Source organism: Monodon monoceros, unplaced genomic scaffold (genome assembly GCF_005190385.1).
Source record: "Monodon monoceros isolate NGI ecotype Baffin Bay Population unplaced genomic scaffold, NGI_Narwhal_1 Super_Scaffold_13, whole genome shotgun sequence".
NCBI lineage: Eukaryota > Metazoa > Chordata > Mammalia > Artiodactyla > Monodontidae > Monodon > Monodon monoceros.
Window position 1 is genome coordinate 23,307,402 of NW_021703769.1, and position 25,836 is coordinate 23,333,237.

General features: G+C 49.8%; 1 protein-coding gene across 9 annotated transcripts in view; it reads right to left on the reverse strand.

The window, feature by feature from the left end:
* Positions 1–25,836, reverse strand: part of CEP250 (centrosomal protein 250) — a 47,495-nt gene that overhangs the window by 5,816 nt on the left and 15,843 nt on the right. For 4 of the 9 annotated variants that reach the window (XM_029219711.1, XM_029219712.1, XM_029219713.1 and 1 more), the window contains 19 exons: positions 25,391–25,552; positions 24,673–24,851; positions 24,184–24,366; positions 22,077–22,221; positions 21,081–21,227; positions 20,155–20,385; positions 19,115–19,308; positions 18,763–18,890; positions 18,408–18,577; positions 12,417–12,584; positions 11,876–12,010; positions 10,454–10,597; positions 9,689–9,822; positions 8,623–8,761; positions 7,333–7,675; positions 6,364–6,485; positions 5,250–5,370; positions 4,089–4,210; positions 997–3,615 (listed from right to left, as the gene is read on the reverse strand). In XM_029219711.1, the coding sequence (XP_029075544.1) occupies positions 997–3,615; positions 4,089–4,210; positions 5,250–5,370; positions 6,364–6,485; positions 7,333–7,675; positions 8,623–8,761; positions 9,689–9,822; positions 10,454–10,597; positions 11,876–12,010; positions 12,417–12,584; positions 18,408–18,577; positions 18,763–18,890; positions 19,115–19,308; positions 20,155–20,385; positions 21,081–21,227; positions 22,077–22,221; positions 24,184–24,366; positions 24,673–24,851; positions 25,391–25,552 (5,586 nt within the window). The other 5 variants (XM_029219716.1, XM_029219719.1, XM_029219717.1 and 2 more) reach the window with 5 other exon arrangements.

A 25,836-nucleotide genomic window follows, 5' to 3' on the forward strand; every position in this document is an offset into this window, starting at 1 on the left:
ACACACACACACACACACACACACACACACACACACACACACACACAGACCATGTGAAGCTTAGATTAAGCCTCCGGGATTAAACCCCTTTAGATAAATGGGAAGACTAGTGCTAGATATTTTCTAGGCACCCTAGGGTTCATAAATGGTAAAGGTCAAGAGGACAGACAGAGAAGAGGAACGGAAGGTACACGTGTGGGTGGAGGCTGTCTGGGAGAGAGAAGGAGCTTAGTAGTACGAGGCCAGCCTGCTTAGGTCTAACCCTAGTTCTGCCCTTTACTAGCTGGATGACCTTGGACAGGTTACTTAACCTCTCTTAACTGCCGTTCCTCAACTATAAAATGAAGATAATAACCATTCCTACTTCTCTCCTGGTCAGTCTCCCCAGGTCTACAGTTGCTCCCCCGGCAGCCTGAGCCATCTTTCTGAACTATATACCTGATCGTGTCACTCCCCTGCCCCAAACCCTTCATCCACTTCGCACTGGTCACCCAGGTCCTTAACATGCTGACAAGCCCTAAATGACGGCCCCCTGCTGTCCTCTCTTCTCTTGCCAGAGCCTCTTCTCTGCCCCTGGCAGCCTGAACTCCCTCACAGATACTCCACGCTCTCTTTCCTCCTTCTTCCTCTCCCTCCCCCAACCTGTGCTTGGCTCTTTCCTTACTGGTCCCTTCAGATCTAATCTTAAACACCACTTCTACCAGGAAAGGTGGGGTGGTCCCTCCGGTATGCTCAGAGCACACGAAACTTCACGTGTCAGGCACCAACCCTAATTAGGCACTGCATTATAACTGCTTTTCCACTAGACCATCAGCTCTAGGAGGGCAGGGACTGTGGATGCCACATCTTCCCCCACCGCACTAGCACAGTAACCTGGATTCCACTCTGTTGAGGTGCTCGTGACCTCAGCTTTCTCACACCCTGAGGTGCAGGCAGCCCCGGAGCCCAGGCAGACCGGGCTCTGCCCCAGCCCTTCCCACCCACGGGGTGACTCACCTGCAGCCTCTGCTGTTCCGAGTCCCGCTCCCGGACAGAGGCTTGCAGGAACAGGGCTACCTCCTGCAGACTGCTGACGCTGGCCTTGCTCTGGGCCAGGGACAGTGCCAGGTCCTGGGCCTTCTCCCTCCACTCGATCTCCCTGGCCTCCGTCTGCCTCAGGGCCACCTGTAGTCGCTCCAGCTCCCGCTGCAGCGTGGGCGCTGAGGAATCAAGTGTGGAAGACGGCTCCTCCCCTGGGGAGGCTCTGTGGCTGCGGGGCGAGTCCTCCAGACCCTTCCTTGGCCGGGCCTCCCTCAGCTCCAGGATCTCCTCTTCCTTTTGGGCTAGAGTCCACCGTAGCTGCCTTAGGCTCTCACGAAGGCCCCTCGTCTCTTCCTCTTCTCTCTCGTGCCTTGGCTCCTGCTTCTCTTGGGTCACATCCTCTAGGCCCCGCTGGGCCAGAGGCTTCTCCAGGAGCTGTCCCTGCCTCCTCTGGTGTCTCAGCTCTTCATCCCTCTGGGCAAGTGCCTCCTGGAGCTGCCGCACGGCCTCCTGGTGTCGGAGGTCCTGGTCCTTGATCTCACCTTCCCGCTTCCTCAGGGCCTCCTCCAGCTGCCGGGATTGTGCCTGGCAGGAGTCCAGGGCAGCCTGCAAGGTGGCCGTGCTGGCCTCCAGGCTGCGGCTCAGCTCCGCCTGCCCAAGGAGATGCTGCTCTTTCTCCTGCAGGGTGGCCTGAGCCTTGCTGAGGGCCTTCTGCAGAGCCTCAGCCTGGACCCTGGCAGCCTCCTCCCGACACTGGGAGGACTGGCCATCTGCCCGGAGGGCCTCCAGCTCCCGGTCCCGTTCCTGGAGCATCACCTCTGCCTGCAGCCAGCTGTCCCGCAGGGTCCTGGCCTCCGCCTCATGCTCCTGGGCCTGCGCGGCGCACTGTTGCTGGAGGGCCAGCAGAGCCTTCTCCTGCTCCCGAGACTCAGCCCTTAGGTCACCCAGCACCTCCTCCAGGGCCTGGACCCGCTGTCTCTCCACTGCCAGCTCTTCCTGGAGCCTCTGCGCGTGTTCCTTGTGGTCCTCCAGCTCAGCCTGGCACTCCTGCAGTGTGGCGTGGGCCTGCTCCAGAGCTTGCTGCAGCGAGCCCGCCTGTTCCTTCACGCTCTCCTCCTGGCCCTGGGCCTGCTGCTGCTGCTGGTGCTGCAGGGCCTCGAGCTCCCGGGCACCCTGGGCCAGGGCCCTCTGGGCCTCGTCCAGCTGACCCTGAAGTGCCTGCTCTTTCAGCTCCCCCTGCTCCCTGGCTTCCTGCAGGTGCCGCTGCAGGACCACTATCTCCTGCTCCCGCTGGGTCAGGAGTAGGCTGGTCTCCCCCACCTTCCTGTGTAGGCCCTGGAGCTGCTGCTCCAGCTGGTCCTTGTGCTCCTGAAGCTCCTGGATACGCTCCTGCTGGCATTCCAACTCCTTCTCCTTATCGCGCAGGATCAGCTTCATGTGCTCCAGGCTCCCTCGCTGAGCTTTACTCTGGCCCTTCCCTTCCTCCACCCGCTCCTGCATCAGCCACCTCTGAGAAGCCAGCTCCCGGCCCCGTTCTCTCAAGGACAGCTTGATCTGCTCCAGGTCCTCCTCCAGGATCTTGGTCTGCAGGGTCCTCTGATCTTCCAGGACCTGAATCCTTTCCTTCAGCAGCACCATGTCCTGCTCCCTCCTCTCCAGGTCCTGAGTCAGATGCTCTTTCTGCCTCTGCAGCTCCTTGATCTGGTCTTGCTGGGACGTCACCTCCTGGTCCTTCTCCTGGAGTTCTCTTGCCAGGAGGGTGCTCTGGCTCTCCAGCTCCTGGATCTGGCTGCCCTGCATCTGCAGCTCCTGGCTCCTCTCCTCCAGGTCCAGTGTAAGGTGGGTCAGAGCCACCCTCTGCATTTCCCTCTGGCCCTCCAGCTCCTCGATCGCCTTTTGCTGGCATTCCACTTTGTGATGGTTTTCCTCTAGGTCCAGGGCCAGGCGTTCCATGGTAACCAGCTGCTTCTTCAGGTCCTCAATCTGTCCCTTCTGGGACTCAATCACTTGGGCCTTCTTCTCAAGTTCCAGAAGCTGATGCTCCAAGATGTTCCTCTGCGCCTCCTGGTCCTTCTCAAGCTCCTTGATCTGCTCCCTCTGCAGAGTCAGCTTCTGCTCTTGCTCCTGGACGGCCACGGGGAGATGCTCTAGAACAGACCTACACTCCTCCAGCTCCCGGATCTGTTCTCGCTGCAGATCCACCTCTTGGGTCCTCTTCTTCAGGTCCAGGGACAGCACTTCCAAAGCAGCCTTTTGCATTTCCCATTGCTTCTCCAGCGCCTGGATTTTTCCCTGCAGAGTCTCCACCTCCTCTTCTCTTTCAGACAGGGTCTGGGCCAGGCGAGCCAGATTCTCCTGCAAAGCCTTCCCCTGGGCCACCTTCAGCTTGCCCTGCTCCTGCAGGGCCTGGGCTCGCTCGCGCTCACTCTCCACCTCCTCGATTTTCAGTTTCAGTGCTGAGCGCACAGTTCTCAGGTCTTCCTCCAGGACCCCGGCAGCGCCTGCCTGAGCCCTGGCTTCTGCCACAGATGCTTGGAGATGTTCCACCTGGGCAGTCAGGTTCTCCTTGGCTGCCTGCAGTAACTCTCGCTCATTCTGCAAAACAAGATGCAAAACCACCTTAAACTATACTTCCCTGAAACTGTCACTCCAACGCAGGCCCTTCCTTTCCTTCCTCTGCGGCACCAGCATTGTCAAGGATTTGGGCAAAAGGAACTGGGTGTTCCACTTAGGCTGATGCTGTAAAAGAATATCCCTACCCTACCCCGGGCTCTGCTGTGCTCAGAGGGGAAAAACTGTTGCAAATGAGTCATCCCAGACTCTAGTCCTTCAGGAAAAGGGAAAAAAATCTCAACCTCAATTCAGAAAAAGTAATTAAAGGAGGATTCACTAGGGCCTTAATAATGGCCCTCAGGGATGTGGGGAGAGCGAGAGAAACAAAGACACTGCTGAAGGAAGCTGGGCACTACATATGGATGGGGTACGACCATGGGCCAGGATGGGCTCGATCCTGGGCCCTGAGGGACTACTCCTGAAGCAACCCCTCCCCCAAACCAGAAACACCTTACCTGGGCTTCTATTCCCTGGAGCTCTGCTTGCCGTAGGCGACTCTGGAAGGATGTCACAGTTTCACGCAGCTCCCTCAGCTCAGATTCTAGGGAGTTCTGTTTTCCTTCCCACTTGGATTTCTCTTTGTGAAGACAGGTAGTGGAGGAAGAACCATGATTGGAGGAAAGGAGGGACGTAGAGGCAGATGGAAGATGGGGAATAGAATCAAAGGAGGAAAAGGCCAAGAAGGAGAGAATTACACCCAGTTTCATAGAGGCATCACCCGTCTGCCAGCTGCTCCTGTCTGTCTAGGCTCCCTGCTGCTTCCAGACTCGTGTCTGCATCTGCTGCCCAGCTCCAGCAGTGCCTGACAATCATCCCAACACTTCCCATCCCGATCACAGATTCTCAACCTTGGATTCCAGACAGGGTTGAGCTAGATGATGTTGGAGGTCCTTTCCAGTCCCTAAGTCTATGATTTTGCAGAGGTTCCTAGAGACCAGGGTTGCTCTACTGGGTACCCTCCATTTCTGCAAAACGCACCAGAACCCATCTGTATGTGTGTGGCTCTCAGGGAGCCGTTTGGGATACTTTTAAGACCCAGACCCACTCCCCACGTTGTCTTCTTCCCTTCTACAGTTGAGCCTTGAGTCGCAAGACCCTCCCCTCTCCTTTCCTTTCCTAGTAGTCACCACCCTTCCTAGCCCTTGGCTGTGGCACAGGTAGCTTCTCCCCAGATTTCCCCCTCTTCCTATCTCCCAAACAAGCCCATAATCCTTCTGCTGTCAAAGGTTAATCATTTGAGAACATAGTTGGAGATAACAAAATAAGTAACACTGATAAATGATGAAAGACATAGAATTTTACAGTGTTCTTATAGACCTGACCTTAGGGTGCCAGTTTTTAAATCTTCACAGAAAAAACAGAAGCCTAGCTAGCAACTTCCCTCAGTTCACCAAATCTGTTCCTCCTAATCCCTTCTTCCAGGACGGCTCTCAAAGGCCAAGCAAAGTACAAAAAATAGTTCACGGGGGTCATCGCCCCTTTGGAGACGCCTCTAGGTAAATCTCACAGTTGTGGGTAAGCAGTAAGGAGTGGCTCCCAGGCCTGATCCCGCCCCACTGGGCTTCCTGCCTTTCCTTTCTTCTGCCCCAAACCCACCCCTGCCTTAAGCTTCTCACCTTCCTGGTTCTGGGAGAGCTGTCTCTGCAGAGCCTGCAACTCTGTGTGGATCTGGTTCTTCTCAGCCTCTGTATCAGTGAGACGCTGTTCCAGCTTCCGGGCCTGATCCCTCAGATCATCCTGGGAAAGAAAGGGTGTGGAACTCAAGTTCCTCATCTTCCAAAAAGCCACCCCAGTTCAGGGCCCAATCCCTCTCTTCCCTCAGCCTGTCAGGGTCTGCCATCACGGACCTACTCTCAGATTGCTGGGTTATTTACCTCTGAACTCATGTGCATTTGGCTCCTGGAAGGGATGACAGGCTCTGCTCCAAATGGCTGGAGCCTAGGGTTACCCTTCTGACTCGTCTGTCTTTGAAACAGAACTCCTGCTGAAGTCTTAGCCCGGGATCACCCCTCCTCTCCCCAAACTCCTACTTCAAAGCTTAGCTCAAAGGTCACTGCTTCCCTCCTTCTGACCCTCCCAATTGTCCCTTCCTCCTATTTTATCATGTACATCTGTTATTGATCCAATTATTTCTATCAGTTCTGCTTTATCTTAGGATGCAGTCTGGTTGCTCAGCCCTGTCACAAGTCTTCTTGAGGGCAGAGAGCAGGTCTTTCTCCTTTTTGTATCCCTAGCTCAGAGCGGCTGGCATATATATAGGTGACACTCAATTTTTACTGACTGATGGGTCACTGTGAGGTGGAATTTGGGGGACATTTAGTTCAGTCTTAGGCCTAGAATATTCCTATAAATGGCAACCTCAAATCTCAGTGATCCCCAATTTGTCAGGTTTTTCTTGGAGGTCTTGACACCAAGAACACTTCATGGCTGAGAGGAAAATGATGCAAAACGGTATCACAGGTCTATACAGAGTATCACGTTTTACAGGGCTCACTCGAGTCCCTCACTCATTTATTCCTCACAGCCCTGTGAGGCAGGCACGATTTGCCCTACTTTACTAGTGAAACCAAGGCCCAGGACGCCAAATGCTTTATTCACAGTTGCCGGGTAGTAAGTGATAGAGGTGGAACTCATCCCAACTTTACGTCAGAAATAAAACAGGTCAAAGTGCTTCACAAGTCTTTTTCGGCGTAGGTGAAGAGCCTGAGGAAGGAGAACAGAGACACATACCCGGGCCCGCTGCGTCTTCCACAGGTCTTGGTGAAGCTTCTGGAGGGCAGACGCTACCGCCTCAGCTGAGAGAGCCGTCTGCAGGGGCCATCTCTTAAAGAGGATCCTAGCTCCATTCTGGTCTGAAAAAATGAGGAAACACCTCCTGACCTGGCTGCACTATGAAAAGAAACAGCCATACCTCCCAGACCTGGCCTTGGCCTTCCCACCCATCCCTCTTCTCCTCAAAGAACCCCTTCTCAGCGGTTTGTTCATCATGCCCTGTCTGCATACCTACGTGCCAGGCACTGTGATGTGCATTAGAAAATGCTATCATTTGTTAGGCATTTAATAAGTGCCAGGAACTGTGTGAACGATTTTATTTGTCATCTCATTAACTCCTTAAAAAAATCCCAAGAGGTAAGTACTTCTTCTAAAAAAAAATTATTTATTTTTGGCTGCGTTGGGTCTTTGTTGCTGTGCTCGGGCTTTCTCTAGTTGCGGATGGAGGGGGCTGCTCTTCGTTGCAGTGTGCGGGCTTCTCATTGTGGTGGCTTCTCTTGTTGCGGAGCACGGGCTCTAGGCTCATGGGCTTCAGTAGTTGTGGCACATGGGCTCAGTAAGTGTGGTGCACGGGCTTAGTTGCTCCATGGCATGTGGGATCTTCCTGGACCAGGGATCGAACCCGTGTCCCCTGCATTGGCAGGCGGATTCTCAACCACTGCGCCACCAGGGAAGTCCCGGTAAGTACTTTTAACACCCTCATTTTATAGTTGAGAAAATCAAATTCAAAGAGAAGAGGTGACTTGCCCAAGGACACACATCTAGCAAATGGCCGAGCTGGGGTTCAAACTCTGATTGAATTAATCCCAGAGTCTGTGGCCTTGGCCTTGATGAGTATTGCCTAAGGAACTGCATTCCCTTCCCTTCTCCCCTGGGAGCTAGGCCTGGCTTTGACCAAAGAACTGAGTTCCTGGGTGGCTGCCTCACCTGGCTCAGGGCCCCAGAGGGAGGAAGCCGAGTCTCCCCCACCACTCAGCTCAAGCCCCCTCTCATAAGGAGACCCCAGGGCCTGCTGCAAGACAGAACAGAGGCTGGCCAGCTGGACCTGGGCCTGGTGCCCAGGCTGCTGTCCCGCTGCCAGGGCCTCCAGGTGGCTCTCCGTGCTGCGCAGTCGCAGCTGTAGTTGGGCTGCCTTGGTTTCCTGGGCCCACAAGGAAGCTTGTAGCTGCTGTTCTGTTACTCGAGCTGCCTCTATCTCCTCCAGCAGCTGTGCTTCCTGGGCCAGAAAGTCAGCCTCCTTTTCCTTCACCTCCTGCTTCAGTAATTCCACCTGCCAGAGAGGAAGTATGGTCACTCTGAGCAGGGAATGGATACCCTCTCCCCAGACCCTCCCGGGCCTGACCCCACTCAGTCCCTGTGCAAACCTTGACTGGGGCTGGGAGGATTTCAGTAGGCTCAGCTCTCCAGCAGGAAGGGAGGGCTCCGGAATGAGTGTAACCCTAGGTTTAACCTACATGCCCACCTACGGACTCCTGACACATGGGCCTGGGCTATGCAAATGGGCTTTGGCTCTGGTCCCCCTGGCAACTATGCCAGCTCCCTGCTATGATTAGAAATCTGCCTGAAACACTGACACTGAGCCTAAAAAGACCAGTCACGATAATAATGGCTACCATTTATTGAATGCTTACTGTGTTCCTAACACTTTATATATTCCTATAATGATTAAGAATTATCATCCTTGTTTTATGGTTGAATAAAGTGATGTTCGCACAACCAGGAAGCAGTAGAGCTGGGAGTCACACCCAGGATCGTCTAACAGGCAGACCTGGGTCCTCATCTGACGCAGTCTACTTCTAGCTCTCACTTCCTCATTATTCTCCTCCCAGTTCCATCTTTCCTCTGTGCACAAGGTCTGGGGTCCTGCTGTGAGCAGACTGAGTCCCTGGAAGCAAGAGGCTGCCGCTGACCCCGTCTGGAGTAATACTGGTTCCCCCTGCTGTGTCTTGCCAGGCAGACCAGGCACACTTGGCAGCAGCTGGGCTTGAACCAGGCCTGTGTGAGCTCTGCCCCTCTGGGCACTGTGTTCTGGGCCATCAGGTTCCCCACAGGGTCCGTTCTCAACTCTGGGTCAGGTTCCCAAGCCCCACCCAGCCCGGTCCTGGCTTCCCCCTCCTGCCAGGGCTGCTGAGGTCTCAGCGTGACTGAGCAATCACCTGCCGACTCCAGAAGGAGGTTTCCACCAAGGAAGAGGGCTCTTAGTGGGGTGGGAAATACCTGGGCGCTGAGCTCTTTCTGCCCTGCCTGGGCCTCCTGCATGTCCTGGCGCAAGGAGCTCAGCTCTTGCTGTCGAACGGAGTCAGCCTCTTGTAAAACAAGGAGTCTCTGTTCCTTTTCCGCCAGTGACAGAGTCAGGCTAAAAAGAGAGGGTTCAGAGGGCTGGGTCATTCTCTCAGGGAATGAAGAACTACCTTCTCATCTGACTGCTCTAACACAGCATTAATAATTAATAGAAACAGTGATGATAATGATTCCAGTATAACAATAAAAGCCTCCATATACTGAGCACCTACTGAGTGCTCCTAGGTCCTTCATGCATATATTTCATTTCAACTTCACAGTTTATTCTTCTCTAGAAAATTCCAGAAATATCTATACAATACCTCAAATTCAACATGTCCAATTCTTCCCATCCCCTCTGCACCTCCCCTCCCACCAGTCACCCCTACTATGTTCCCCAGCTCACTGAATGGCACCTCCATTCACCCTTAGAAGTCTTGATGACCACATCACAGCAGCCTCCCCTCATCCCACCTGAGTCCACTTTAAGACTACAAATAACTGATTCCAACTCCCCTAACACCCCTTAAACCCCTTCCCTCCTCCCCTTCCCTACGACCCTACCTCGGTTCAGCTTTGGTTCTCTTATCTGGACAATTGTACCAGTCTCCTACCTTGTCTTCCTGCCTCTAGTTTCATCAACAAAAGGATTTCTCCCTCCTCAGACTCCAGGTAACATAATCTGCAATACTTTCCTTTGGGAGTTATTTGATTAACGTCTTCCCCACAAAACGAGAAATCCTACTGAGGCAGAGACTCTACTGTCTTAATATATCCCCAACCCCTGGCATAGTGTCTGGTGCGTGCTATGTGTTCTCTGAATATCTGCTAAATGAATGAAGCATGAGCTTTGGAGACAAGGACCATGCCCTCTCCACACAGCTACCTGTACAGCCCAGAGCTGGAGACGTGAGAAGTTAGGTGCCCTGAGCAAACTGTCAACCTCACAGTGACCCCTGGACCCAGACAGGCAAAAGCCAGCTCCATGGCCTGTCTAGCCTACCTGGCTTTCTCTCTCTCCAGCTCCTTCTGAATTCGGCAACACTCCTGGGCCTCTCTCAGCTTCTCCTGAACCTCCTGGTCCACCAACCTCTGGGAGTCTTCCTTGGAAACCAGCTGAGACTTCAAGTCCTCCACCTGGAAAGTCAAGGGCATGAGGACCAAGGGCAGGAAGGTTGGTGGGAGGATGCTTCTCACCTAGGGCTTTAGGGTCCTTCAAGGTTTACCAGAGTCACCAGCCCATTTTCAAAGCTCTGGAGGTCCTGCCAACCCTCACATGCTGTTCTTATCCACCTCCCTCTGCCAGTACCATCCAGCCTAGTCCCCTGTCTCCCCAGCCTCACATATGCTGTATAGAGGCAGGCACAAATAAAAACCTTGGTTGAATGTAACTCTGTCCAAAGGCCAAGTGATGAGCAAGTGATTGTATTTTTTTAAAAATAAACAACCCGACCATCATCTGATATAGGATTTTGAGAAGGAAAAGCAATCTGGTATAAAAATACTGGATCTATGGGGAGGCTGGATCTATGGGGCTGCCAAGAAAATATGAGGTCTGTGGTCCCCACTGAGAGAGGTTACTAACTACCCCAGGGATCTGGGAGGCACATGCACAGCTCTGAGCACCCTTCACTTTTCCACTCAGTACTGGGGCTTCCCCTCCCCCTCCCAGGCTCAGGCAGCCAAGGTTCCCCCGTCCTGCCAGAGGGAGTGGGAGAGCCTGGCTGTGCTGGGGAAGGGTGCTGGGCTGGGAAAGAGGAGCAGGGACCTGCTTCTGCAGGTCTATCTTATCCCGCAGCAGGGTGCCGGCCTCTTCCTGGAGGGCAGCGAGGCTGTCTTTGTGCTGCTGGGCTGCCTGCTGCAGTGCCCGCTGAGCCTCCTGGAGCTGGGTCTGCAGCATCCCAGTGGTCTCCTGCGAAGGGAGAAGACAGCAGGGAGCAGAAGAAAGCTTCCTTGGTCTTGAAATCCATGTTACAGCAATCCGTGTTGTATAAATACTGGTGTTTTGGTTGGGTTGCCAAAAGCTGAGGCAGGGCCCAGCTATCCACGTTGTTTCCATGATACCCTGTCACGTCAAGTCCTCACCTCCTATTCCCTCTCCTCCCTCACCAAGTGCACTGCTCACCCAGGCTTTCTCGGCCAGGGTCCCTCACCCAGACCACTGCAGCAGCCTCCTGCCGGGTGTCCCTGCTTCCACTTCATGCCACCATGCCCACGTGCAAGCAGGCAAACACAAACACACACAAAATTCTCCCCTCAGCAGCTAAAGTATTTTAAAATATGTACGTAATAACTCATGTCCCACTCTGCTTTTTAAATACCATCCAACATGTTCCCACTGCCCTTAGAACAAAGTCCAAGGTCCTACCATGGCTGACAAAGGGCTCCTGCCCCCAAGCTTATCATGCTGCCTCCTGTCTGTCCTGAACTGTCCCAGGCCCTTTCTGCCTGTCCCAGGCCCTTATGATAGCTTTTTCCTCTGCCTAAACTGTTCTTCAAATGGCTGGCTTCTTTTCTTTTCCTTTTAATGATTTTATTGAGATTCAGTTCGCATACCCTACAATTTACTCATTTAAAGCATACAATTCAATGGCCTTAGCATATTCACAGAGTTGTGCAACTGTCACCATGATCATTTTTTTACCATTTTCATCATCTCCAGAAAGAAATCCTGTACCCTCCCCATCCCCCATCCTCACTCCCAACTACTCATCTACTTTCTGTCTGTGTAGATTTGCCTGTTTTGGATATTTCCCACAAGTGGAATCATACACTGTGTGCCTTCTTGCAACTGGCCTCTTTCACTCAGCATAATGCTTTCAAGGTTCATCCTTATTGTTCTACGGGTCTGGCTCTTCAACCTTAATGGTTCAGCTCAAACGTCATTTTCTGAGAGGCCCTCCATGACCACCTTGTCCAAAGAGGCCTCCTTTGAATCACTCTCAATTACATCGTCCTATTTATTTCCTTTACAGCCCTTATCACAACCGGTAATTATCTCACTTATTTTGTGTCTGCTCTGCCACTAGAACTCCATGACTGTCATGTTCACTGTTGTGCCACACCTTTCTGTTGGTCAAATGTCAGCACCTAGGCAGGGCCCGGTGCAAAGAAGTGCCAAAGAGCAGGTCAATGTGAATGAATAAATCAATGCTGCCTCTTCTTCCTTGCCCAGAACCACCCTCCGTACCTGCTCCTTTAACTTCTGAACCTTCATGTCCTGCCTCAGCCGCTCCAGTTGTTGGCTGGCATCTGCCAGCTCCTTCTGGGTCTGCAGCAGTGTCTCCAGGAGGGACACCCTCTCCTTCTCTGTTTCAAGCTGCATCTGTGGAGGGGCAGGAGGGCGAGGGCGTGTTGGGTTAGGGGTCACCATGCTCACCCACTAGGCCACAAGCACACGCCAGCTGCTCTAGGGCTCTTCTAGCAAATGGGGTGGGGGCTGAGGGCGAAGGAAGGTCTGGACCCACTGACTGAGAGCCAGGAAGTACGAAGATTGCTGCTGGTTTGCAAGCTGACAGGATGTGGTAAACGACAGCCCTCCCTCAGGAAGTAGGACATGCCGCCGGCCGTGCAGCTAACGGTACCGATCACCTGCTCATGGGGAACAGAGTGGGAAGCTACATTCTCTTCTGGAAGCCCCTGCAGCACCACCCTCAGGAGTGGGAAAGGAAGTGGCCCAAGGTAGGGGGATCACAGGGTGGACATGCAGCCCAGTCCTCCCAGCTGCCCACCTGGCACAGAGCGCTCTCGGCCTCGGCCTGTTCTTCTGCCCTCTGTGTCCGCATGGCCTCCGTTTCTGCCTGCTGTTCCCTCAGCCTCGTTTCCAGCTCCATTTTCTCCCTCTCCACGCTCTCCAGAGCCTTATCCAGTTCCTGCTGGTGCCAGGAGCGCTCTCTCTCCTGGTCGTACGAAGGAAGCACCGTTAGAGCCGAGGGGGTGAGGAGAGGAGGCAGAAGGAGAACCGGGTTAGGGCAAGAAGCCTGCTGCTCACCAGCTGTGTGACCTTGGTGCCTCACGTGACAAGCCTGCTTCCTCATGTGCGAGGTGAGGCAGATCATCCTGCCTTGCCCATCCCGCCAAATTTTATGAGGATCAAATGAGATTAAAAAAAAATCAAATGATATAATACATGGAAAAGTGTCTTCTAAAGCACAGCTGTCCCTCATATAAGCTACAAATATCTGTTATTTTAAAGCAAGCACATCATGGTTGGTGGTTGTAACAGCGAACTGAGGGGGCGGACTCGCTCTCTGCTGTCCCCACTCCCCTGCTCAGGGTGACAGGATTAGCCTCCCAAAAAGCCAGGCCGAGCCTGTCTCCTATACGATACAAGAGCGTTAGGATGGGGCATCCCGGTCCTCCCAGAGGTCCATCAGTGACCGACACCCTCCCTGATCTCCTAGACGAATCCAGCCCCTCTATTAGGATCTCAGGATGGTGGTGAAGGGCACTGGAGCCAGGCTGCCTAGGTTACAGTCTTTACCCCAGTACTACTAGTGTGACCTCAGTTCATTTCTATCGCATCTCTGTGCCTCAGTTTCCTCATCTATAAAAACGGGGACAGGGAATTCCCTGGCGGTCCAGTGGTTAGAACTCTGTGTTTTCACTGCTGAGGGCGCAGGTTTGGTTCCTGGTCCGGGAACTAAGATCCTGCAAGCTGCACAGCATGGCCTAAATAAATCCTGTGTAAAAAATAATAATAAAATTAAAAAAAAAATTTTTTTAAATGAGGATAACAACAGGGTCCTCCTAGGGTTGTTCTCACGAGTGAAGTAAGTCGTGTAAAGCACTTTAAATGGTGCTGAGCACCCAGAAAGCATTCAGTAGCCAACAGCTATCATCATCTTCATCACCTTTCCTTTAAAATGTTTGTAAGTCGTAGTTATCCACATTCAGTGGGAAGGCCTCTAGTGTTTCACCCCTTTCCAACATCGTCTCGCGCACTCTCCCTTCACTTGCTACACGCTGGCTGCACTGGCCTCCTTTCAGGTCCTGGAGGACACCACGCACCTCCATTCCTGAAGGCCTTGACTCATGCTTTCCTTCTGCTTGGACTGCTCTTCCCACCCCACCGTCACTCATGGCTTAAACGACACTTCCTCATAGATGCCTTCCCAGACCATACGCTCAAAACGGTCCCCCTTTGTTCTTCTTCTTCTATCACCCAGTTCTTTTTCTTCATGGAACTTCCATCATCAGTTACTCATTTATGTATGAATTTATTTAATACCTATCTTCCCCCAAGACGTGAAGCTCCATCAGGAGAACCATGTCTGCTTTGCTCTCCGCTGTATCCTCAATGCCCAGCATCATGCCTGGCAGGCAGTAAGAACTCAGCATTGCTTGAATGAATCACATTTCAGCTATTGGACTATTAAGATGCTTAAGAACAGTGATCTATAATACCACAGTTAACAGGCCCGCTATGAATATCAAATCATACACTCTGGTTCAAAAAGCCAACTGTAAGAATATGGGAAAGATGAATTTAATAGTAGTTAAGTGTCGAAAGAAACAAAACAAAACTGACCTATTTGCTCAATATGAGTTAGAAGTGTGTTATGGCTACCAGAAGGGCTAATTCTGTGATGTCCAGGAAGTAACAGTCAAGCGTTACTGCCTAGTCTGTGGATCAGAATACTCTGCACACTGGTTCATGAGTGATGTGTATCATGTCTAGAGGAAATCAACCATGTTGGTGAGGTATTCCAAGCAAATCTAAGGCTGATTTGTTTCAGGTAATAGATTTTGGCTCAGCTTAAGGAATAATTTTCTAATAACTAGATCTATCTAAAAATAAATGGGCATTCCAATGGATGGAATACAACAGAAGCTAAGCAACCCTTGGAAGGGATATTGTAGAAGTGGACATAGCATAAATGCTAAGAAATGGTTAATCCCTGCTCTACCACTTCTTAGCCAGGTAACCCTGAGTGACTTCTCTAAGTCTCAGTTTCCTCACTAGGTGGTTGTGTAGGCTATCTGAAATAACGTGACTAGCATTCAGCATGGTACCTGGCATGGGAAAGTGCTCAGTAAGTAAGTATCCACTATCACTGCTATTAAAGGGGATTCAGACACTAGATGGAAGAATGGAGAATATAACCCCTAAGAGTTTTTCTAATTGGTAGGACTCCAGGACAAGGCAGGCACTGTTAAAACTAACAGACTCTCTGGGAATTCCCTGGCGGTCCAGTGGTTAAGACTCTGCCAAGGGCCTGGGTTCAATCCCTGATCAGGGAACTAGGATCCTGCATGCTGTGTGGCGTGGCCAAAAAACAAAAAACTAACAGACTCTCGAGAGTTATGTGGGATTTCAACCCTTTCAATCAGTAGGGAGATCATAAAGTCAGACAATCAGAAGTCAGGGGGATTATCTGACTGAGAAGAAAGGAAAAGACGGAAGAGACTTTCCCATGATTCAGGTGTGGCCATGAGATGGTCAGTCCTTCCACGGATACCAAGTCTGCATCAGGTGGTAACACATCATTCAGAAGTTTTATAGCTTCTTTTACTTGTAGGGTTTTCAGTGGGTGGTATGCCTGATTCTTGCTGGGAAACTGAACTGCCTCTGGACACTGGTCATTTAATAAATATTTTGAAGTACCTACTATAATCTAGGCACATAATTCCAAAAAGAGGCAAACTTTTGGCTACCATCTTGCCAACAAGTCTGCCTTGTAATAACTATCAAATCACAAATACACACAAAACACAAGTCAACTTCCATTTCCAGAAATCTGACAAACAAGCTCTCTGAACCCTCCACCTGTAAAAGGGCAAAACAAACTAACAAACAAAAAAAAAGCCAATTTAACTATTAAGTATATATCTTAATGTATCACTGAGCCAGCAGGAAAATAATGAAAATTTCATTGGAGCCAAAATCAAAGCAATACTTGTGATCTAAAGAGGTAAATGAGCACAGAACAGGCTTTCCACTGGAGGTATTTACTTTACCTAATAACCTTGAAATTCATTTTCTGGCAATGTGGGCAAAGAAAACAGAAAACAAAGGGTGGGGAGCCTGACAGGAGACATAAGGCTGGACCTCCAAAGGGCTATCTGGGGTCAGGAAACTATGGCATATGGGCCAAACCTGGCCCCGTGAGCTAAGAGTGGTTTTTATGCTTTTAATGGTTGATAAGAAGTCAAAAGAAGAATAAGACTTTGTGACATGTGAAAATTATATGAAATTCAGTTTCAATGTCCATACATAAAGTTTTATTGGAACACAGCCATGCTCATTTACATACATGTCGTTTACAGCTGCTTTTGCACTAGAGCGGCAGAGAAGAGTGAGTGTGACAGAGACTGTATGGTCTGCAAGGCCCAATGTGGCTCTTCAGAAAAACACCCACCCATCCCTGGGCTACAGTCCTCAGTAAATGGATAAACCTGAGAGAGGGAGAAAAGGGGAAGAAAAAGGGAGAGAGAAAAAGTGGGGGAGAGAGAAAACAAAACACTGTACAGAAGGGAATAGCAAGAAAATTTGTTTTAACCTTCACAAAGGGCTATATATATATATATCACTTGAGAATTCATAACCATAGGCTGGTGTTCATGTGGGTTCAGGGCCTGAATGTGGCCCAAAAACTTTAAACAGAAATTGTACTTTAAGGTGGTCCTGGGATGCTAGTCCTTCAGCTTCCTCAGTGAAGCAAAAGCAAATCTCTGAGGAAAATCTCCTTTGCCTCGGGCCTAAAAGGATTCCCACAGAAAAATTTCCAGAGAACATGAGTTCAGAGTCAGGAATCACAAAACACATAGGGGTCAAGGTCATCAGTGAGAGCCAAGGGAAACAACATATAACAGAGATCCAAAAAGATTTTAGGTGTTGGAATTATTAGACAGCATAAAAGTATGTTTCATGTGTTTAAAGAATAAAAGAGGGGACTGCAAATATAAATTAGGGAGAAGACACTAAAAAATGACCAAGAAGATTTGAAAAAATAACCAAACAGAATGTTGAGAAATAAAATATTTAATAAATAAAATTTAAAACTTGGTGAATAGACTATAAAGCAGATTAGACACAGTTGAAAAGGGAAATTAGTGAATAGAAGAGGGATCTGAAAAAATATCACCCAGAATACAGTGTAGAAAAAGTACACATGAAAAATCTAAGACAGAAAGTTAAGATACCTGAAGGTTACACCAAGTTCTAACATACAACTAATTAGAGGCTTCTCAATACCAACAACGGAATAATCAGTGTGCTGACAGAAAATAATGGTTACCTTAGAATTTGTACCTGAATTTTATACCCAGTGAAACTATCTTTCAAGAATAAAAGTGGGAGGGATAAATTAGGAGTTTGGGATTAACATATATACCTACTATATATAAAATAGATAACAAAGACCTATTATATAGCACAGGGAACTATACTCAATACTTTGTAATAACCTATAAGGGAAAAGAATCTGCAAAAAAAAAGACATAATATATATATATATAACTGAATCACTTTGCTGTACACCTGAAACTAACACAACATTGTAAATCAACTATACTTCAATAAAAAATAAAATTTAAAAAAGGAAAAAGCTATAAAAAAGAATAAAAGTAAAATAGACATTTTCGGACAATTAACTACCAACATACCCTCACCAAAGGAAATTCTACTTCAAGGAAAACAAATCCAAATAGAAAGCCTGACACGCAAGGAGGAATGGTGAGCAAAAAAACCTCGTAAAATTTTCAGTGTATCTAAACAATTATTGACTGTATAAAATAATCAAAACACATAATGTATGGTGTTAACAACTAGTAATAACTAAACACAATGACTAATACAGTTGATAGGCTGGGAGGAGTGAATGCAGGTAAAATGTTCTCTGGTCCTTGTGTCATTCAGGAAAAGGGTAAATATACTGATTAACTTCAGATTTTATTAAGTATGTATTTTAAAATATTAAAGAACAACTAAAAGAATAAAGAGTAGAGTACCTATCATCCAAAGTAGTAGAGAGAAAAAAAGAAGTGAGAAAAGAATACAATAATCCGATATAACCCTCTAAAAGAAGTTAAGAAAGGTGAATTCCCCTCCCCAAAAGGTGTAAAAAGGCAAGAGAGGGCTTCCCTGGTGGCGCAGTGGTTGAGAGTCCGCCTGCCGATGCAGGGGACACGGGTTCGTGCCCCGGTCCGGGAAGATCCCACATGCCGCGGAGCGGCTGGGCCTGTGAGCCATGGCTGCTGAGCCTGCGCGTCCAGAGCCTGTGCTCCGCAACGGGAGAGGCCACAACAGTGAGAGGCCCGCGTACCACAAAAAAAAAAAAAAAAAAAAGGCAAAAGAAATAGCATAAGATGGTGGAAATAAATCCAAATATGCCTATAATCACAATAAAAGCAAATGGACTAAATTAAATAATTAAAAGACAAAAGAAACACAGTTCTGAATTGGGCAATAATAGGTCCAAGGCATTCCTCTGCTCCCTTTACACCCTGGGGCCAGTTTATCGATCCTAAATCCCAGGATCCACTCTTAAGTCTCTATACATACAGAAACAACAACAACAATACCTAACACAAATATAGAGCTTACTGTATACCAGGAACTATTATTAGTGTTTTCCATACATTAACTCATTTACTAGCTAGAAGCTGGATTTTGCACCATGGTGACCAACCAGACTAGTCCTGTTCAGATTTCACTTTTATAAGCAGGAATACCTGCTGCTGTCTGTCTCTCCCATCCCCTAGCCACAACCACCACCTACCCATTTCTCCTGGAGCCGGTTCACCTCCTCCTCATGGGCTGACTTCAGCTGCTGCAGGGCAGCCTGCTCCTCTTGCTCAGCCTGGGCCAGCTGTCTGGCTGCCGCATCCCGTGCCTGCTCTGCCCGGCTCCGTTCAGTGTCCAGTTCCAGCTGCAGGCACTTCACTTCCCCTAAGATGCCAGGGACAGGATCTTGTCTCTGAGCCTCTGTCCTCCATCTTTCACCCCTCTCCCCAGACCTCATGAGGAACTCCCATCTCAGAGGCCCTGGGCCTGGCTCTAATAGCTTCCCACTGTCTTCCTAGCTTTCAACATCCCTGTGGAATGAAGTGCGCCCATCCAACTTGGGTTCTTACCTTGGATTACTTCCTTGGCTTGAGTGACGGTTTGAATCTGGACCTCCAGCTGCCCCTTGGTGACCTCTATCAGAGAATTTTGTTGCTGGGCCTCAAACAGACTGCTCTCCAGTAGCTCCTTGGCTGAGCTGTCAGGTTCAGGAATTGGGAGAGTTCTTACCCATCAAGCCCCTTCCTTAAGAGGAACTGGGTTCTAACTACTGGTCACCAAGAGAGAATATGGGGGCGGGGAGACAATTACAAATTCATAACTCATTTAGGCCCCATATACTTTGGGCAAGGAACTTAGGTTGGCTCCCCCTTGCCTTGTAAAGCTCTCTCTGCCTTTGGCAGAACCAGGTCCAGACCCTACCTGAGCCCCCGCAGTTGTTCAGAGAGGTCCTGCAGGTCCCGCTCCACAGCCTGCAGCCGCACCTCAAGAGCCGCCTTTTCCCGCGCTAGAGCCTCCTTCTCCTGGACTTCCCGGGCAAGCGCCTCTTCCTGTCGCTTTGCCTCCTGATGCAGCTGCTCCACCCGAGCTAAGGCTGCCTCCTGCTGGTGATGTGCCTGAGGGGAAGAACTGATGGGATACAGAGGGAGGCAGGATCCCCCCAGGGCTGCTATCACCAGATTAGGGCCATGGGCTCCTCAGATTCTGGACCCAGCTCTGTGAGCCTTGAGCACTGCCCACTCACACCAAGTACCATTTATCTATTCCCCTGATCAACCTACAGAGTCCCCAGCCCAGGAAACAGGCTCTCCTTTGAGCAATACCCTGTGCTACGGCTGCAAGAGATCTACCTCTAAGGAGCTTTTAGTCTTAAGGAGAGGTAAGACACACACATAATACCAGGAAGAAAGTGATCAGTGCCCTGAGAAAAAGGCTCTGAGAAGGGAGATTATGTATAATTACTAGGGCAATGAGATGCTTGGTAGAGAAGAAAGATGACCTTTGAGCTGGGGCACTGGTTCAGAAAAAACTCAGAGCCCCCTGCTATGTGTTACACACTGGACTAAAAGCTGGAGTTATAAAAACAAGTAAGACATAGTCTTGCCTTCAAGGAGCTTTTGGTCTAATGGTGGAGACACATAAACACAGATAATTATAATACAGTATGAAGGGAGTGGTGGTTGAATAAATACAATGTATTATCAGAAAACACAGGAGAGGCATCTAATTCAAACTGATGGATGTGAAGCAATGAAGAATCAGTGAAGGATTCCTCTAGGAATTCTTTTAAAAAAACTGGGAGACATACCCCAAACTAGTAACACTGGTCATTTCTAGGAAGTGAGATTTTCCCTTCCTGAATCATTTCTGTAGTGTTTTCATTTTTTACAGTGAGCATGTATGTACAACGAGCATGTACAGTGAGCATCCTTAATGGGATGGTAGCAGTTTTGTCTTCTCACCTCGCTTAGTTTCTCTTGAATTTCTTCCTTCTCATCTTGCATGCCCCTGAGATCTGCCTGCAGCTCAGCCCTGGTCTCCTCCGCTTTCTGCAGCTGAGCCTCCAGGTGGGTGTTCTTTTCCCACAGGGCTTCCTTGTTCCTCTCGGCCTCTGTCAGGCCCACCTGCAAAGTGTTTCTCGCCTGCTCTGCTGCTTCCATCCTCCTGCACACAGACTGGTTCTCCTGTTCTAACTACTGGCCAAAAAGGGAAGGACATCAAAGACAAAGGGTTACGGTTTAGAGATGAAGTGCTGAGACAGAAATCCAAGTGAGATATGAATCTGTTCTCCACAGATGAACACAGGAGTGCTTACGAGAGAGGAGGACTATGCACACATTTGGTCTGGGATCTTTACTCCAGGTACTAGATGGGTTGATGCTGGGGACAGAGAGAAAAAAGGCAAAATCCTGCTCTTAAAGAATTCAGAATAAGGGAACATACAACATTTCTGGGGCTCAAGGGAATGGGGTAGTGAAGAGATGTGTTAAATTTGTAACCTCTAGAGAAAATTCTGAGACTTGGGCTCTTCAACAGATCCTTTTCTGTGATTGCTGTTATCTCATACAACAGGATTAAAACCCAGTCTTCCTTCCAGAGGACATGGGCCTAGCCCTGATGATTTTACCCTAAAGCCCAAAGGTAGTTCTGCTGCAGATGTGGGAGGGGTCTATTTTTAATGGCTGAGCCCGGGCCTTGTAATCTTTGCTCTCCTTTGCACTATAAATGTTCCTTTTGCTCATTCCAGGACTACATTTGGGAGCTGATCTGTCTTGGGCTGATCCATTTAAGAACTGTTCCTTGTTACAGGCATCAGCTTTGTCTGTCTCTCCCTTGCCCTCGGTCGGGGCCCAGCCCTACCCTGTGGATCAGAGAAATCTTTGCTCACCTGGAGAAGCTGCTGGTTCAGCCCAACTTTATCTAAGGCCAAAGCCTCATTTAAGGCACTGAGTTTGACAGCTGCGGCCCGAAGATCAGCTACCTCAGCCTTCAGGCTGTTCTCAGAACTCGACAGCTCCACAATAGACTGTTCTGCCTAAAAGCAGAGAGTTAGAGTTTCATTTTCCAGTTTTCCTGCAACAGTGAACAGCTCACACCCCCAACATCTGCTGCTTTCCTTGTACAGGGATCAGTTAACACTTCATTCCTTCCCTTACATTCTGAACAACTTTTCCCTTCATTTCTTCATTCACTTACCCATTCATTTGTTGAAGAGTAAGAGAGGAACTCACATTACAGAGGCACAGACATCAGGATGTATAAGCAACTACAACTGTGATGACACCATAGCCAATGTAAGCACAAAGTGCTCTGGGAACTCAAAGAAAGCATTAATTCAATTTGAGAGAATCAAAAATGCTTGGTGGAAGAGTCGACAGTTAAGTTGGGTACTGACAGATGAGAAACAGTTTGCGGTTAAAAGGGGAGGAAAGAAGCAGTCCAGGCAAAGGGAAAAGTACATACAAAGTATTAAAATCACGAAAGAACGGGTAAAACTGAGAATGCAATTAGTGCTATGTGGCAGGAACGAAGGTATATGAGGCGTTAGAACAGGGATCTGGAGTGAAGAGGAGGCTAGAAACAGTTTGGGGCAGGTGGCAGAGGGCTTTGCATGTGGTACCAAGGAGCTGGGAAGCCAATGAATGGTTTTAGGAAAGAGACTGACATGACCAGATTGACACTTTAGAAAACCATCCTAATTGCAATACAGAGAGTCTGTTTGGAGGGACAGAACCCAAAAGCAGTAACTAGGCATTGAGGCAAGAAACAGGAAGGGCCATGACTTGCAGGATGAAGAACGAGGCAGGCTGCGCGCCTTTTTCCTGGAGACACAACTTTCCAAGCCGCCCGCCCCACCCAGCCAGCGAGGGGGCGGGCCACGCACCCTGGCCAGTGCGGCGGTCACTTCTGTTTGCTCTTGTCTCAGCAACTCCCCTTCCAGGCGGCTGGACTCCAGAGCTTCCCGAAGGGTGATCACTTCACTGAGCGACTCTGACTGTTTGGCTTCTAGGCCCGCCAGCGTCTCCTGACTAAGATGGGAAACAGAAGGGGGCTAGAGGAAATCTCAGGGAGTGGCCACACCCCAAAAGATAACAGGAATGCAATTGCTTTTGCGATGCAAAAGAATGAAGGTGGTCTCTAAAAACTGAAAAGGAGAGGTCTCCAAGACACATAACATGGAAAAAGCAAGGCGCAGAACAGTATACCTGGTGTACTATCTTTTATGCAAGAAACTGGGGGAGATAAGGATATATGCATTTATTGCATAAAGCAGCACTAGACATATTAATAAGAAATTAATTTAAATGGTTACAAACAGAAGGAAGGAATATGGGATGAATGAAGCCGAGGGAAGTAGTACTTTCTCTTTGCATACCTTTTAAAATAGTTTTGACTTTTGAATCATATAAATAGGTGTATTATCGAGTCACACAGATTAAATTTAAAAACATAAAACTATCTTTGTGGATTGTCTCTCCTTTTCCTTAGTAGAGGAGAGACCGCTCCTTGTGCAAGTCATGATCCTTAGAGCAGTCATTCAAGATTCCATTATTCATGCCTATTACGCAGAAGGAGCTAGGGAACAGGTGAGGAGGGGATGCATCAAAGATGAAGAAGAGGGCTTCCCTGGTGGCGCAGTGGTTGAGGGTCCGCCTGCCAACGCAGGGGACACGGGTTCGTGCCCCGGTCCGGGAAGATCCCACATGCCACGGAACGGCTAGGCCCGTGAGCCATGGCCACTGAGCCTGCGCGTCCGGAGCCTGTGCTCCGCAACGGGAGAGGTCACAACAGTGACAGGCCCGCGTACCGCAAAAAAAATAAATAAATAAATAAATAAATAAAATTTAAAAAAAGATGAAGAAGATACAGGGACTTTCCTGGTGGTCCAGTGGTAAAGAATCCACCTTCCTATGCAGGGGACGTGGGTTCGATCCCTGGTCAGGGAACTAAGATCCCACATGCCGTGGAGCAACTAAACCCGTGCGCCACAACTACTGAGCCTGCGTGCCTCAACTAGAGAGCCCACGTGCCACAAACTATAGAGCCCACGTGCTCTGGAGCCTGTGCGCCACAACTAGAGGGAGAAAACCCGCACACCACAGCTAGAGAGAAGCCTGGGCGCCACAACAAAAGATCCTGCATGCTGCAATGAAGATCCCGCATGCCGCAACTAAGACATGATGCAGCCAAAATTGAAAAAAAAAAAAAAAAAAAGATATAGCCCCTGCTACCAGGTGCTGAAGACTTACCATATGTCAGGCTCTGTGCTGGCATTTTGCAAAACACTGCTTTAATCTCCCCAAAGACTCTTCAAGGGAAATATTATCAGCCCCATTTTACAAATAATCTGTCCAGGTGGCAGAGCCATAATTCAAACCAAGCTTCTGCCCAGCTCTAAAGTCCTTGCTTTTTCTATGACATGGTATCGGGGAATTTACAAATGAGCTGGGTCCCTGTACTCTGAAATTCCCTTCCTTGACCAGCTCATTTTCCATTACTTCCCAGGATCAGTCCTACAGTTTGGCCAGCCCGGCCTCCTCTGAACATGCCATGAACGTTCCTGACTCCTTTTCTTTGCTAATCTGTTCCTTTAGCCCTTGTCCCACTCTCTACCAATCAAAATACGTCAAGTCCCAGCTCAACGGCTACTCTCTCCTCCATGAAGCTTTCAATAATTAACTGTTACTCCTATTCTCCCAGAGGACCTAGCTTGAAGCTCTTTTTTAGCTCATACTTCATCTGGCCACGGTTTACTTGTCTGACTTCCCCATTACACTGCAAACTGCTTGAGATCAGAGCCTGTGTCTTATTTATTTCTGTACCCGCCACGGGGCCTCGGCCCTCCTGGGTGTTCAGCAATGCTTGGATGAACTTTCTGTTTTCATCCTCCTGCAAAGGACGGAGCAGTAAGCTAATCTGAACCCACCGAACACCAGGCTTCAATTTACTCCACTTTCTAAGAGCGGGGAGGGGCTGTCACACGCACGCACAGGCGCTCCCGTTCACGGATGGCCAGGTGCAGCTCCTCCTGCTGCTCCTCCTTCTCGCCCTGAGCACAGTCGCCCTGCAGCTGAAGCTCCATGTTTGTCCTCCGCAGTCGCCACGCCTCCTGCTCCAGCACCTCCAGCTGCTGCTGCAGCTCCTCCCTGGTCTTCTGCAGGAGCTCTCGCTCCCTGGAAGGAGACCGGACATGAACAGAAACCCTGGAACCTAAAAGCCCTCCTGGAAGCAGACAGCACAGGGTCAAAGGAGAGAGGTTTATGTTTCCTTTAAATATCTCATCTTTCCTTTTGAGCAGGAAACTGTTTTTTTTTTATCACAAAGACCCAAAACTGAGTGAGCAGGAACCAGCAGAACACAAAGCAAGGAGGCCCTGAGCAGCTGTGGGTCTAGGGAAGAACAGGGTCAGCCAACCAAACACATGGGCTGGGCGGGGACTGAGCCTGGGAGGAAGCGGGGGATGAACAGCTCCCGCTCACCTGCTGAGAGAGTCCACCTCCCCCTGCAGGTCCACAGTCTGCCCTGCCAGGGTGTCCCGCTCCCCGGTGAGCTGCTGTAGCCGCTGTCTCAGGGCCTCACCCTCCTCCTCCCACTGATGATGCTGCTGCTGCAAGGAGCTCACAGCTTCCTGGCAGCCTGACAGCTGCTGCCTTAGGTCCTGCGGAGGGAGAGCATCAGAAGTGAGGTGGTGAACAAGAGCGCAGGGCAGAGGAGGGATGTCATAAGCCTGAAAGTAGGGCTGGGCAAGGGGGTTGGGGGCTGGTGCAACAAAGGGAAGCTACGAAAAGAGATGAGACCATTTGAGGAGACAGAGCATCAGAGATGACTGGGTTCTGTGGCTTCCAGAGTGTCAGAGTCCATCATCTTCAAATGTAAAATGGTGGGGGTGGTAAGTGTGGCTGGGACCCTTAGAATTGGGGGACGCTTACCCACACTCTCCTGGGGCTCCATTTTGCACAGTGCTGTGTAAAGACTGCATCAAAGTGGAGCGTGCCAGTGGCACGGAGAGTGTGCCTGCTCCCCACGAGCACAACTGGGCAGACACAGAGATTCTAATGGGCACTTCGGGGTGTTGACAAAACACCTTGTGACTGGTCAACGTAGCAAAAGGGGCAGTCTGGGCTAGGAGGGTACCTGGGGCCCAAGTCAGTTTAGACACCCATCCCTGTGGCTGAGGAGGAGTGCTGGGGTTCTCACCTGCACAGCCTGGCGTCTCTGAGTCAGCACTGAACGCACCAGAGAAAGAGCCTTGTCTGGCTGCTGGGAATCAAACTGGGAGGAGAAGCCACTAGGGTCCAACTCCAAGGAGCTCTCATGACCAGAGGCTTGGGCCATATTGTCCTCCTCTTCTACCATGGCCTGAAATCCAACACAGCAGGGTCACCATCCTACTGACCAAGGCCTAGAATCCATGTAGAGGACTAACATGCCAGCCTGGACAAACCTGATGTTTTCTCTCTCAGGTCCTCTCCCTGGGGGGTGGGAGGAGGGTATCTTAAGAGCCAAAAAGGTTGGTTCCTTCAACTCCTCAAACCAACTCTTCCCCTTCGGTCACCCAAACCTAGAATGAGCAACAAGACTAGCACCCCTTGAACACCCAAGGAATAAATGAAGGAAGAAGAGGTTGCTGAGGTAGCAAAGGC